This window comes from Bipolaris oryzae (assembly GCF_000523455.1).
Source record: "Bipolaris oryzae ATCC 44560 unplaced genomic scaffold scaffold_8, whole genome shotgun sequence".
Lineage (NCBI taxonomy): Eukaryota > Fungi > Ascomycota > Dothideomycetes > Pleosporales > Pleosporaceae > Bipolaris > Bipolaris oryzae.
Window position 1 is genome coordinate 200964 of NW_006911284.1, and position 14499 is coordinate 215462.

At 51.7% G+C, this 14499-nt stretch overlaps 7 protein-coding genes across 7 annotated transcripts; 2 read left to right on the top strand and 5 right to left on the bottom strand.

Annotated features, from left to right (window-relative positions):
• Positions 1-386: 386 nt before the first annotated feature.
• COCMIDRAFT_83062 (uncharacterized protein) lies at positions 387-1969 on the bottom strand (the record flags this gene model as incomplete). Its single annotated transcript, XM_007685273.1, has 4 exons — positions 387-519; positions 581-1388; positions 1442-1715; positions 1766-1969. 4 exons carry the CDS (start codon positions 1967-1969, stop codon positions 387-389), a joined length of 1419 nt encoding a protein of 472 aa, XP_007683463.1.
• A 904-nt stretch (positions 1970-2873) lies between these two features.
• Positions 2874-4341, bottom strand: COCMIDRAFT_82879 (uncharacterized protein; the record flags this gene model as incomplete). The annotated part of the gene is made up of 7 exons (XM_007685274.1): positions 2874-2989; positions 3049-3377; positions 3432-3550; positions 3654-3908; positions 3958-4049; positions 4099-4135; positions 4195-4341. The coding sequence occupies 7 exons, from the start codon at positions 4339-4341 to the stop codon at positions 2874-2876; spliced, it is 1095 nt and encodes a 364-aa protein (XP_007683464.1).
• Positions 4342-4825: 484 nt separating this feature from the next.
• Positions 4826-5683, bottom strand: COCMIDRAFT_32652 (uncharacterized protein; the record flags this gene model as incomplete). Its single annotated transcript, XM_007685230.1, has 3 exons — positions 4826-5028; positions 5077-5081; positions 5424-5683. 3 exons carry the CDS (start codon positions 5681-5683, stop codon positions 4826-4828), a joined length of 468 nt encoding a protein of 155 aa, XP_007683420.1.
• Positions 5684-6383: 700 nt separating this feature from the next.
• COCMIDRAFT_1268 (uncharacterized protein) lies at positions 6384-8230 on the bottom strand (the record flags this gene model as incomplete). Its single annotated transcript, XM_007685183.1, has 3 exons — positions 6384-6487; positions 6536-8007; positions 8052-8230. The coding sequence occupies 3 exons, from the start codon at positions 8228-8230 to the stop codon at positions 6384-6386; spliced, it is 1755 nt and encodes a 584-aa protein (XP_007683373.1).
• A 494-nt stretch (positions 8231-8724) lies between these two features.
• Positions 8725-10251, top strand: COCMIDRAFT_82992 (uncharacterized protein; the record flags this gene model as incomplete). Its single annotated transcript, XM_007685275.1, has 1 exon — positions 8725-10251. The coding sequence occupies one exon, from the start codon at positions 8725-8727 to the stop codon at positions 10249-10251; it is 1527 nt and encodes a 508-aa protein (XP_007683465.1).
• A 763-nt stretch (positions 10252-11014) lies between these two features.
• COCMIDRAFT_32655 (glycosyltransferase family 4 protein) lies at positions 11015-12777 on the bottom strand (the record flags this gene model as incomplete). The annotated part of the gene is made up of 3 exons (XM_007685231.1): positions 11015-11211; positions 11282-12408; positions 12467-12777. 3 exons carry the CDS (start codon positions 12775-12777, stop codon positions 11015-11017), a joined length of 1635 nt encoding a protein of 544 aa, XP_007683421.1.
• Positions 12778-12976: 199 nt separating this feature from the next.
• COCMIDRAFT_83096 (uncharacterized protein) lies at positions 12977-13981 on the top strand (the record flags this gene model as incomplete). Its single annotated transcript, XM_007685276.1, has 1 exon — positions 12977-13981. The coding sequence occupies one exon, from the start codon at positions 12977-12979 to the stop codon at positions 13979-13981; it is 1005 nt and encodes a 334-aa protein (XP_007683466.1).
• Positions 13982-14499: the final 518 nt, after the last annotated feature.

The window sequence follows — 14499 nt, forward strand, 5'->3', positions numbered from 1 at the left end:
TAGAAAGAGAGCAGTTAGATGTTTCGCTTCAGGCATGAAACTGTTTGGTAGAGTGTGCTAGCGCAGAGAGGATAACAGAGAAATGCGAAGGGACGACGGTGCTGAAGGTGGGGATGGTGCCACCAGTGCAGATTCAACTATTTATACACACCTGTACCATGCGAATGTCAGTGCTTCGAGCATGAACGCTTAAGGCGTAGCATGTACCTTGGTGTGGTCCAATTTCGACGAGGCGACATAGGTGCCTCGCTCAGATCCTTAAATAAAGCAGCAAGAGATGGCAGGGGTTGCACGCGATGTTGGAGCGTCCAAATTCGGAGGCTTTGGGCACTCCAACACCTGAATATATACATTATAATCTGTAAAGGTGACTCAATATCTAGTGTCTATACTTGTATCGGGAACCACTGATTAAACTGTCCCTTAGGATCATACTTCTTCTTCAGTGTCTGCAACTTCGGAAGGCTAGATCCATAAATAGCCTTATTTGTCTCGTCACCATGCGCGAAATTAGGGTAACTGCAAATTCTATCAGCCAAACACTCTCTCTTGATCATGGAAAATGGAAAGTTAAACTTACGTAGGATCGTTCTTGGGGTCACTGCTCCTCGCCCACAACGCCCTAACCTTGCTTCCAAAATCCAATGCTTCAGCATCCAAACTGGCGTCGTCGTACCATGGGATAACAAGAGCTTGTGCAAATGCATCACGGCGGAGTGCTTCGTTCAACGCAATCGAGCCAACGGGCGCCGATTGAGCCTTGGTTAGATTGTAGCGCTCGACGAGCATGGCGGAGTTCGGTCCCTTGGCCTGGAAGCCCTTGTACAAGTCCCAGATCTGCGGCCACTTCTGGGCATTCATGCCCTTGATTGTGGAGCTGAATGTGGGTTTACGGCCGCCGCGGGTGCAGAATCCAATATTTGCGTCGTTCCAGTGATCGTATGTGGTGACGACGCTGGAGTCTGATAGGGGACCGAGATCGTAGAAGGGGGCGAAGGCCTTGCGGCCGCTTTCAAGCGTGCCCTTGCGGAGGAAACCGGTTACAAGGATGGAGGGCTCGTTGAGTGGTGGGCCGCCAGATGTCAAGACAAGGTAGACGCGTTGTTCCGGGGTGAGCGGGAGATCTTCGACTGCTTGCGCAACTTGCTCTAGCTTGTCGGGTGAGAAGAAGAGATTGTTGATGAAGGCGGTGCGATCTTCAGCTGTTGCTGGCCTTGCGTTGACAGTTGCGGAAACGACGATACCGAAGTTTGGTCCCGCTCCGCGAAGCGCCCAGAAAAGGTCGGGATTCGATGTGGCTGATGCAGTGAGCAATTCGCCTGCTGCAGTGACGACGCGCATCGAAATGATGTTGTCGACTCCGAAACCGACTTCACCCATCAGGTTGCCTAGATGCCAGTCAGCTCAACTCTCTTCATGTCGCTAATCGAAACAAACGCACCATAACCACCACCAAGCATGGCTCCCAGGGCGCCAACACAGTTGCAGTTGCCAGTGATGACCAGAGCACCTGCAGCATCAGCCGCTGCAACGACATCTCCGATGCTTGCGCCACCACCAATAGTCGCAGTATTCTTGTCCGCAGCCACGGTAACACTGTTCAGGCCAGCAAGGTCAATAAGGACACCCCATTCGCCCAACTTGAAAGTCTTGCCCCATCCGACTCCCCCGTTTTGTGTCAAAAACGATATCCCAGCATTTGTGCAGTATTTGACCTCGGGTGCATGTTAGCCACCGCAAATCCTCATTGGCGGGTAGAACTTACGATTTTCGCAATATCGTCTTCAGCCTGCACAGTGACAGTGACAGAAGGCAAGGGTGCATTGAAGTCACTCCATCGTGCCTTCACCTCGACGTTGACCGAAGATGCTGGGACCAGGTTCTTCAAGTCGGATGCGACATCGCGCTGCTTGAGGGCGAGCGCAGATACCGCGGCAGTGAAGGAGACCAAGAGTGACAAGACCTTCATGGCGACAGAAACAAGGCAGTCGGTGCCGAATCCATGGTAGGCGGCTCAACGGCTTTTTAATTCACATTAGGCCTTCTACTCGGTAAGCGTGCATGCCGATATGCAATCCTCATTGAGCCGCAATCTCCTAGAAGTGCGCAATGAAGGTTGCCGCTTTGCATTGACGGCCGAGTCAATAAAATCTCATTGTCATTAGCGAATGAGTGCATGTCGAACTGCGCTGGCCTGGATGTGGGAATCAAGGCCGTTGTGCAAGACATGGGTTGATTTATTAATATGTATGCTCGATGGCACTTAGTTAGCCCGACGCCCGCGGGTGTAGCCGCATTGGGGGTCTCGCCCTCTGGAGCAAGCCGCTCCCGATACGCTCCCCCACCTCAAGTGCCGGGTCGGCCCCGGCCCATATGCCGCTCGAGAACCCCACGGCTAGAATTGGACAGGGCGGGCATGAACAAGATGCTCGTTGTAGCAGCAGTTTCGGGATAACGTGAGCGGTACTGTGGGGCGGAACTGCGATGTCCGTGATTTGTGTAATCCGGGTGAGATATCTTGATAATGGTACGTAACTGAGGTTACATTGACGCAGGGTATTCCCTGAAACGTCCTGTCGAAATAAGGGAAAGACAGCGTATCATTCATGACTTGGCGTTGGGGGTGAAGGGGGGTTGGTCGTGGCGTGGTTGGAGAAAAAAAAAGGCCGAGTGAGCCATCCAGCTGGGAACGCCACCCGCCAATCACCGGCTAGTGTGCCTGTCACGTTCTGGCAGCAGACTACCCGTTTGAGGATTAATCCGTGGTGTATGTGCATGCAGCGACATACTATTACAAAAGCCAATGCGCTAAATGTCACTGCCCGGGTACCTAAGACTATCGTAACAGCTCAATATACCTGACATCGGGCTTATCATTCAAGGGTTTGATGAATGGTGACCTCCTTCCTGATCCCGTGTTCGTCGGTACTGCTTGGAGAATCACGTTCCGCTGGTGGAGGAAGAACCTCTTCAGATCGAGTCGTTAGCTCTGCGTGGCATTAGCATGTGTGTTGCTTGGATAGTATGTTATCGAGTGGCATTACGTACCCATCTCATCAATTGACTGGTAAGGCTTACGTGCGAGCTTGGCACTAAACGAGCTGTTTTTCGTGCCATGCAAGCCCGACGATCCATAGCCACGTCCAGAAGACCCGTAGCCGTAGCCGTAGCCACTCCGTGTCTCTTCTTTCGGGTAGAAGAAGAACCAAATGGGGCGTAGAGTTGGCAAGCACGCGCATACGAGACCTAGGGATAGCTCGATGTTCGTCCAGAAGAATACGGGGGCTGTGTAGTAGATGACATCGTCGGGGTGTTTGATGTACTCTTTTGCTATTGAGTATGTTGCTATGACTCGGGTGATGCTTACAGCGCAGACACTGTTTTGTCAATTGTGCCGTGGCTCTTTGTTCCTGGAAGATTGAATGACTTACGCCGCGCCCAACGAAAGCATCACAATGACTGCTATCTTTCTCTTCATTTGCATGCGCACGCTCATGACCATGGGTATAGGGAGGAAAAGGATGGCAAGGTCCGCTATAACGTCAGTGTACTAGAGCACCGGTCAGCATAGGTTCTGAAGTCGCCATTCCAACCGGACATGGACCAGTCCCTCGCTTGAAAGAACCAAGTAGATCGTGTAATGAGTGACTCACAAGCAGTGCCAAAAACATTGGTACGGTCTCGACGCAGCTGTTTCCGTAGTAAGGCTCGATAAAGACGGTGATAGGGTAGCACGTAAACAAATGCGAGAATGTGAAGCTGACGGTCCAGGCTACCACATATCCAAGCACAATGTATACGCAGATACGGAACTTTCGTACGTCGAAGATGGTCTTGTATAGGATCAGGATTGACGACTTGACGAGTCCGAGCCCAACAATGGAGATCATGTTGATAGCAAACTTTGTCTGGAGCCATGTCAGCACAAAGAATTACGCAACCCTCGAACCAACTTACCTCCTCAAAGAATATTAATCCAGGGTCATCCATAATTGGTTGGCCATTTTCGTCAAGAGGCTGATGGGCACCCAAGTAGCCATGTATCGCCGCTTTTTACAAAGTTAATGATTATCTGCGGGGTTGATCGAATTTACTCACTGGCTAGTTGTAGAAAACAGCATGTTAAGCAGACCGCCTGAACTTAGTTAGCTGGCTGTCTTTGTGCATGCACATACTCTCCGAAAATTTACTTACTAGAGCACCTAATGTGAGGAAGTCATCCCATCCAATGCGTTTAGATATCCGCTTCGCCCAGAGGCGTAAGCCGACAAAAAATGTTGGTAGAATGGCAAAAGCGATTGCCAGACCAATCATCAAATCCTTCGAGTAGTTATGATTCATCGTGGCTATCGCAGTGAAGCCTGGATGGGGTGGGATAGGGGATATAAAGAAGCCGCTCAGCTGATGGCAAGACGGGTCGTCGCTGCAATAACCAATAAGTGCTCACACAAAAAGGAATAGCAAGGACATAGTGCAAAGCAAAAAACGTTGGTTTTTGTGAAAGCCGGGCAAATGGGCAGCCACTATCTACATAGACGGCATCAAACGACCAGGTGCTAAGCCCAATACTAAGGAAGCAACCATGAAGAGGGATCATTCCCTGAAACACACCTCGACTACAGCAGTTTGCGGCTCGATCTGCACCTTGAACAAGCGACTATCCCATCCCTCCATCCAAAACTGTACTGGACATTTCCTGAGCCTCTCTGCATCTACTGGCTTTTTCTTCTTCTACCAGCCATGTATCAGGTAGGAGGGGGGATTACCATATCCCATGTAATCTGCGGACCAACCAGAAGCAAGTCCCAAGCCCTAGCCGTATTCCTTAGATGGCCTGCAACACCGAGGGAGGTAAGCAGGGCTTGCGACGGAAGCGACTAGGATGCTCAAGGGAGCCTGGGGATGGTTTTTCACCACTGTGAACAGGTTGATAAGTGCACCGACAGGTAACGGCGTTACAAATATTCGAGTTCCCGTGTTTGCCAATTCGCGCGCTGCTTATGAAAGAATGCATCGACGACATGTCATCTTCGTGTCATCTGCATCACAACAACAAGCACTCTTTGCACTTTTTACATCTTCTATATGACCTCAGGAGACTTTGCTTTTGGTGTTTTCAGTGTCACATAGCCTAGAGGGCAGTAGCAGTAGTGCGGTGACTGAGAATAACCCCACGCATTTGCGTGATGAGGCCAAGATTATGGTGCTTGAAAGTGGGTCCCCCCCCGAAACGGGAGGATGTTGCAGTGCCAAGCCACGGGATGCTCAGGATCCAGTCGGGCCAATCCTACTGGCAGGCGATCATGCCCAGTTCGGCTTCATGTCGACTGAGCAAAGACCCGAGTGACCTTGTGGCCATGATCCTGGACCCAATCCTATCGGGAAAGCGGCTGAGGCTTGAGAAACTTGGAACGCATACTTACGTCCCTAGGCCTAGGCCACATCTTAGTTCCAGGAGAATATCGTTAAAGCTGACGTGGGATTGGAGGCGGGAGTGTGTGAGGAGATGTGCCAAAGGAATGAGGATGCAATTCCACTTGGCCAATCTTGGAGAGACTCCCTGGAGTGATGAGTGCATGGCGGTTAGCAGATCCATCACATGAACACCAATCGGTATTTTCGTCCGACTTGCTTTTTGTGCCTCAACGGATTGAATGTGAGTATTCGGGTGGATCCGATTCATAGGCAAGAAAGCAAGGCTATGTTAATCTGGGGCATTATTTGCATTATTGTCCGAAGTGCTGCCGCCACACCTGCTGCTTCCACACACATTGCAGTAAGCAACGTGATCTCAGGCCCCATATATGTATGTAGGTCTTGCCGCCCGGACGGGAGTGTGGCTTGTTTTGACATTGGTGCCCGTTGAAACTCTGCAGACAAACCACTGTCTGTGGGTTTTCTCACGGCCTTGGCTCGGAGGCACTCTCTTCCATGTGCACAATGCCAGGAGGATGAATGTCTTGGGGCATTTGTACGCTGCTTTAGGCTGCTGGTGCTGCTGGATACTTGATTGTGCGCCTGCACCATGTCACTGTAGTAGGCAAGGCCAAGGTACTTCAGTTTGGTAGTTATCGACGATCCGCTTAGTATTTTAGCCTAGATAAGTCAGGGTAAATCGTGAGGTTGGAGTTTTCGGCTAACTCAGATTCACACATGTGGTATGTTGTGCGAAAGCCTTTTATTTTGTTGGCCACCGGCAGGGTCGTTCGTCCTTGAAACAGACCGGGAAAATCTCTAACTCCTTCGTTCAAATTGGCTGAGTAACCGAGTCCCCTATCCGGATACCCATGATCTTGTGACGCACAGTAGACATCTTCTTTCCCCGCCTCTTCATCAATCACATCACTTCTTCTCGGAAAGTATCTGGACTTCGGGACACTCATCTACCCAACTACCGATCTGCCCGGCCAAACGACCCTTCGAAGTTTCAACGTTCCACTCTGCTCTGGTGTTTGGTCTTTTCCATGTGTGGTCTCATCTCTCTGGACTATGTGACTATGAGTATGTGAGTTTTTGCAAAGTTGGATTGACTCACAAGGTTCAGCTGCATTGTCGTCGTGCTCCTCGCCAAGGGTTTCGGCATCTGAAGATTGTCGATGCCCGATACCATGCCCGATACGCCGCTCCTCTACTGCAAGCAGCTCCATTTCTCGATCGAGGGCCTCTATTTCTTCTTGGATAGATCTCTTCTTTTCCCGATGAGCAATCTGCTTGTTCCACTCTGCATGCCCCTTCTCATCCTTTGCGCCGGTTTTATTGACAATGTCTGTAGGATAACCACTAAACCAGTTATTGACCCGGTGTTCTTCTTCCTTCAGCATCATCTTGAAAATTCTGCGGTCAGGGTCGAACTCTGGATCTCTCCAGTAGTGTTTGCTATTCCGCGATCGGAATTCACGATGGAAGTCGCCAACAAGGTAGAGACTGCCCGTCAACACTACAGGTCGGTGTCTTTTTGAGATGAACTTCGCTGCACACAGTGCTCGCATCGCACCATGTTTCGGCATCGCCATTCCTATAACCCCAGGTTGTACAGACTTTGCTATTTCAAGAAGTTGATTTGGATCCATTGGCTTTACTGAAGGCATGCCATCGACTGGGCCAAAAGTCGTAGTGATGACAGTGTCTCCTGGCTGCAATAGTATCCTCAGGTACTCGTGTGCATCTTTGCCCTCGGTCATGGCAAGCACCCAGGTAACTGGCCATCCGTTTTTACCCGGAAAGCCCTCGCCAAGTATCTTGCCCCTACTGTGAACAAGACGAACATAATCTTTGAGTAATTTGGCAGCATTTGGATTGTGAGCTCCATCGACTAATATCCGCGGGCCCTGCGAGTCCTTGTTGTCTCCAAAAATGACTGGCACTCTAATCAATTCCATGCGGCCATGATTGACAACCAACCGTGACTTTAATAGAGAGCGCCCGATATCAAAAGGTCGAAAATCGAGCCCTACGCTTTCCACAGCTTGCCTGGCAGCAGTAACAGCCAAAAGTACATTTTCGCGTTGGACGGGTAATAAAGGATGCATAAAGGTTTTCCAGTCGTGTTTGTTGAACAAGCTCTTCTTTAAATCCAAAGGTTCGTGGGTGAGACGTGGGCCTGCTTGGATGGTCTTTGCGTAGTCGTCAATTACGTCTTGCACGTTTTTCTCGTTCCTCGGGTTGATAATGTAAGGCACGTTGGGCCTGAGGATGCCAGCCTTGTGCAGTGCGATCTCTTCTAGAGTATCACCAAGAAAATTTTGGTGGTCACGATCGATTTTTGATATGACGGAAATTGCTTGGTTGTTCAGAATGTTGGTGGCGTCCTCCCTGCCGCCCATGCCAACCTCTATAACACCAATCTTGATCTCCTCTTCATTGAAGATGTGGAACGCAGTAGCGGTCAAAATCTCAAAAGGAGAGGCAGGAATGCCATCTCTCTGGCTGAGTTCCCGGTAATGGCTCTCGACCTTTCGGAAGAGCAACTCGCTAACGGGCTCATTGTTGATGGTGATGCAGTCCCATCTGCGGAGGTTAGACAACGAAGGGCCAGCTGACGGAGAGCCTACCTGTCTACAAGATGGGGAGAAGTGAATTTGCCAACCCTGATCTTTCTACGTTTGATCAGCTGCGAGGCATGATGGCAGATGGATCCCTTGCCGTTGGTTCCGGCAACGTGTATCGATTTCCATGGGAATTCTACCTTCCTCAGGAGCTGGCTGATCCGTCCCAGGCCGGGCTGGATCATGGCCGTTTCTACGGGCGATGATCTGAAACGAGGTTCCTGCAGGTGGTAGTTGACTCACCGTGGCAACTGGACCAGAGGTTGCACGCAAAAGCGACTATACCGCAAGAGGCAACCGTGGCTTGGCGAACACCATCGCGCCTGCCAGAGACGACCAGTTGTCAGGCAGTCGCTGCCTGGGGGCTGTGCAGAGTGCGAAAGGAGTATCAGAATAGCATGGCGAGGTGATGCATATAGCCAGTCTATTCTTTTGTGTATTTAAGGGCTGCCCAGGCACATGTTCGCTCAATTGCATCCCGTCGGCGGTTCTCTGCGCATCCCCAGACGCTTCAGCCTTACTGCCGCTGCACTGTTTTAGGTGGGTGCGACCTGCGCCGCTCCGCCGCCTTAGTTCCCTCCTCCGACCATCCCCAGCCCACCCGTCCACGCGCGTCACCATCAACAACACAACTCCACTCATCTTTTCCAAACACTTGCAATCCACTCGTTGATGCGCAATGGGCATTCCCATCGGATGGAACATTAAGCGCGACGAGGCAAAGGACAAGGACGTACTGAGAGCCGACTTGACGGGCCATCGCTCACCCATCCGCCGTCGCGTCAGACCGAACAGATCGCCACGACCGAACAGCACGCTCGATACTGAGTTCCTCATAGCCGCCTCTGGCTCTGCTCCCGTCATAGAATGGATACCACGCTCGTCGCATCGCACACGCCTGGCGCCACCACCAGTGCCTGAACTCTCGAGAACCGACTACCGCGGCAACGAGGCTGCGGCCAACTCACCTGCACCCCTGGGCCCCAATAGCACCCTGCATCGTTCGCGCAATCGCCTCGATGAATTCATGCGTTCATATGCGGCGCGCAGAGCCCTGGAGACTGGTCGCCCCATTGCTGTCTTTACCCCCGGCTTTGCACCCGCAGCAGCTTCACAGAGCTCAGAATCAGACACGACGCACAGCGCGCGCGAGTTTTCTCGCATGCGGGAGAGGGCGTCGTATCGTCGCGCTGCCCCTCCGAGATTGACCCGTTCACGGAGCCCCCGCGCTGACCGATCTGCAGCAAGAAGTGATACTGCAAGCGCGCCCGAGGAAGACCACGAAAGCAGTGACAACAACGCCGTAGCCTTTCCACCGCTGCGCAGGATGGGGCGCCGCACTATTGCCGACGGACCATTACCCAGTAGCTCGTTACGTGAGTCTTGGAGTCCAGTACCTGCTCTTGATGGCTTGGGCGACCGCAATCGCAGCGTCAGTCCGCTCGACGACCAACTGCACTGGGATAGCTTCCTCACGACTGTGGTCGATGACCCCGTTGCACCAACTGCTGCATCGTCGTTTGCGTCAGCTGCAGCCTCAGCCTCGTTCTCAAACTCTCACTCAAGCTCGCGATCGGGAAGTTCAAACTCGACAGCATCTTCACAAACCCACCTTACAGTTCCTTCGCGACTACCAAGCCCCCCACAGAACGACCAGTTCTTGCGCGCTTGCGATACTTCAGATAACGACACGGCTTCGGATACCGAAGAGGAAGAGACAGACGTGCCTGCACCCATGCGCCGAGCCCAGATGGAACGTTCGAGGGATGGCTTCAGTCTCTCAAACTCGACGGCTCCCCGTCGCCGAATGCGTCCATCGTACTTCTCCAGCGATCCTCCAGCCCGAGACGCAGATCGCTACTCGCTCCGTGTGATTGACCGGTCCCGCGGCTCCAGCGACTACATTCACAACTACTACAACCGAGTCAACTGGAGAATTGCCCAGACAGAAGAGCCGCAAAGGCTTCAGATGTCTTCACAGCTCGATGGGCCGGCTGACGAGCCCGCGAGCACAAGTGAGGCAGAGACTCCCCCGCTCACACGGGCCGATTCTACGCCGTTAGACCAGGAACTTCGCGACGCAAGATCACTACTTGAACGCCTTGCCTCCCGCGAGGATATCAGCGACGACTTTTGGGCTTCAGTTGGTCTCACACGATCGTTTGCTGATCCGGTTCAGCGATTCCAGGAACTTGAACGTCTTTGAGAAACAAAGGACTAAAGAGGATTATTTTACCACCATGTACTGCACGATGTGTCGTTTGCCTAGGCTGGCTCAGCAAATGACCATCATTTCTTTCTGCCTGTTCGTCTCTGAATATCGACGATAACCAACTATCTCTTTCTCTTTCACTATACATATCACAATCGGTAGTCTGTGGTTGTTTTTCGGGGGGCACCTAGGCGTATTCGGACTACCTAATGCTTTTGCTGTTTTTTCATGTGAACACTTGTTGATGAACAAAGATACGGAGAGGAAGGCGGGGGGGGGACAAGACGAACAATCATGGCATTTCATGAATTGTATACCCATTGGACTTTACTGCAAAGCCAACAATTAGAAGGGGAGCGTGAAGGCAAACCGTTCATGGCCGATATATACATTATCTAGATTAGGCTGGTTGCTGGTTGGATTGGGAGAGGAATGGATGAATAGGGAATACTAAAAGCTTTATTCTGCAACGTCCTTATGGGCGGTTGCCTTTTTTCTTCTGAGATTCTGTCTTGTACGGTTATCTTGCACCGGTGATGATTGAACTTTTGAAGCTTCGATTGGATGCTAGATTTTTTTCTTTAAAACAAACATGCAACTATGGTACACCCTTTGCTAAATGCTAACTCTAACGTATGGTATCAAAAAGGAAGGAAAGAAGGCAAAAAAAAGTATTACTAAGATACAAACGCCATGATCACCACCTTTTTTTTTCTGGTTGACAAGAGGTAGAGAGGTGGAAGAGTATCTTACTCCCTCACTTGGACGTCCGCTCAATCTGTAGAGCGACCAACTTCTCCGCGTTCTTGGTCCATTTGTCGGCAAACGTCTTGTCTGTGAAGCGCTCAGCAGACTTGCGCGCACGGCGGCGCATATCTAAAGTCTCCTGTGGCGACAGCGTCAAGGCTTTGCGAAAGCCATCTGCATACTCCTGTGCAGTGGTAGCATGGAAACCTGCACATTTGGGTCAACAACAATCCAACTGGCTTATGGAAACATAAACATCCCATGCATCAGAACTTACCTGTAGGCTTTCCGTCAACTTCCACTACAATATCCAGCTTCGGGCCACCGGTATTGTTGACCACAGAAATCATACCCGCGGCCTGATACTCGACCACACCAATGCCGAAATGTTCGTTCCACATGGCATTGACTCCCACGCTAGCCTTGCGCATCCACTCCAACATTAGAGGCCATGGCGCGTCGCAAATGAACTCTACGTTGTCCTTGATGTGCAACTCGTGGGCAAGAAGTCGCAACTGATAAACCCGTTTTGCGTCATCGTGTGAGTTGCGCACCGAGCCTATCAGCACTAGCTTTGGAGTCTCGTTGCGGTATGCTGGAAGGTCGGGTTTGGATTGCACAAATGACGCAAAAGCCTCGAGGATGAGTTGGTGGTTCTTCTCAGGTCGGAATTGCGCAATGTAGAGGAGGTATGGGCCACGGTTCTTCTCACTAGCCTCGGAGACTTGAACGGCCTCTGCGACTTCTTCAACCGCAACAGGTGGGAAGACAACATCGATCTCAGTTTGCTTGCTTCGCTTGTTGCGGTATGGCCCCCAGAGCGATTTGACATGACCTTGTGTCCATGTGGAGTTGGTCATGACTACATCGATGGTGCTACCGACTTTGCTGTAGAGCTTTGCGAATAGCTCCCAGTATTTCTTCTTTGCTTGTCCACGGTATCCTGACCCAGTCCCTGCATGAACGCCCTGTCCCCCCACTTGTAGCGAGTCGAGCATGTCGGTCGAGATGGTTGGGTAATGTACGTATGCGCCGGTCGGAACAGTAGGAAAGAGGAATGAAGAGAGGCCGAGAGCAAACGCATATCCCATGGTGTCTATGAAGATGTCCGGAACGAGGAGCGAGAAGGCATCATAGGCAAGAATCAACGACCCGAGAGACTGTCCTAGCAAAGTGAAGCGTGGCCATCTGCTTGCGAGCACCCAGTCGCGAGTTGTCAGGTAGAGGAAGTGGACGGTTGGCGGGTACAATTGGATGTTGAAGCGATCCTTGACTCGCTTGAGTATCTCTGCCTTGTCAACGTCGTGGTCACCGGTATACACGATACAAGTAGACCTTGGCCAGCGTTTTTGGTGTGCTCGAATAGCAGCCCAAAGGACTCGTTCGCCGCCACCGCCCGCATTGCTGTGAAAATAGACTATCAGCGACTATGCATCCGTGTGCTGAAGCTCGTTATGCATACCAGAAGGGGTGAAAGAAGCCTACGATGCCGCCCCAGTCGCTATTCGTTTGACCAACCTTGACTGCACTTGTTGGAGGTGTGGTTCCCACCTGTTCCCAGTCGTCATCCTCCTTCTTCTTGTCTTTCAGGTCGGCCTCATAGGCTTTGGTTTCGCTTGCTACCCTAGCCAGTAACAGCTCGCGTCGTGTACGGGAGGATCGACGGAGATGCTGTCCCACTAGTCCTGCAAGAAAGCGTAGCGTCTTGGAGAGAAAGAGAGCGGCTACAAGTGCAGGCACAAGCAGCGACAGGAGGACGAGCAGCACACTCATCTTGGTCAGAGCAGTGGACTGTCAATCCATGGAGGGTGGATGTTCCGGCAGCTGTTCATGCGGTGGGATGACGGTTTCTGGCGCCGGCCCGGGGAGCATGGGACCCTGGCGCTAGTGGTAGTGGTTAGTGGGGCGCCCTCTTCGTCTCGGGAGTCCGATATGTTCCTGTGACGCCGCGAGCTGAAAACATCACACCACCATGCTACCCTCCTGTTCACTACGGCATCCAGCATGTCAATTACTTCGGAGGAACGTGTTGGTATCCAGGGCTTCGCCATGCCGTCCCTCGGCACGCTCATTTCATGCTTCGACACCACGGCAGGATCCCATCATTGATGCTATCCTCTACCTCCCGCACGAGATGATATCGCTAATCCACACGGCTGTCCCCTGGTATGCCGCCATCCCCCTCAGTGCCTTTGTCGCTCGCGGTCTGCTTGTTACTACCGCTGGAACACGTGCGCGCGCTCTCATGGCACGATACATTGGCCTGCACCCGTTGCGACAAGCTCTTGCCTTCCAAAAGCGAGACGAGATCTTGAAGCGGGGCAATTTCCGGTCACCCCAGCAAGCTCTAGTCACAGTCAAAAAGGAAGTCAAGGACGTCACATCAACATTGGACAAAAGGTGGAATGTCTCTCTCTCGGGTCAGATTAGTTGGACATTGGCGCAGATACCCATCTTTTTTGCCATGGCCGAGACTATACGCCAGAAATGCGGCGCCCAGGACGGATTGTTGGGTATGACCATGTCCATTTTTCGAGGCGAGAGCACGCGGATGACGACGGAAACGGGCGAGGTTGTTGCACGAGTGACTCCCACCGACTGGTTCGAGCCAACTCTGGCCACAGAGGGTATGCTCTGGTTCCCGGACCTGCTTCTTCCGGACCCAACTGGCGCCCTCCCGTTCATTGCATCGGGCATCATGTTTGCAAACATCTATACCTCAAAAAACACCGTTGAGAGTGGTGCCAAATGGCCAAATGTCCTTCGGCGAACTTTGCTCTTTGTTTCGCTATTGGTTGGTCCACTATGTCAGAACCTTCCCGCAGCTTTGATGCTCTACTGGTCGTCGAGCACGGCTTCGGTCATGCTGTGGAATGCGTGGCTGGACCGAAAATATCCTGCGCCACGAGGTTACACGGCGTGCAAGAGGCCACTTCTCCTTCCGCCAACACCAATCTCAAGATTACGTAGGGCATAGATATTTATACCTGTGTCTTACATGGGATTGGTCAATTTTGCACAGCCACCTGTCTGGTGAGAGAGTACTGTGCACGAACCCTTATTTTCGATTGGCCAAGGCAAAAGTGGATGTCTCAGCGAGGAATTTACGTGCAAGCTTCCCGATATCTTTGTGCGTCTCTAAACTTACTCGATGTCTGCACTAGGGACCGGTGCACGTTTGAAATGTTAACAAGATCCAATGGACAATGGCTATTGTTACCATGCATGATCAGTTTCGAAAACCTGGCTGAAGTCAACTGGCACTGCGAAAAGAACCAACGCGACTACCATGTCGGCCACTGAACATCGCCAACCAAATCAATGTAGTGAATACCAAATTGAATCGCCCATAGCCATTGTAACAGCTGCTCAACTAGTGGAACCGTTACCACATAGCCATAGTACACAACCGATTACATAACTAGACAGTCAGGCTGTGATCCACCACTGTACGGCTTGGGCTCCACACTTCGAGATACCATACCGATGGTTCCA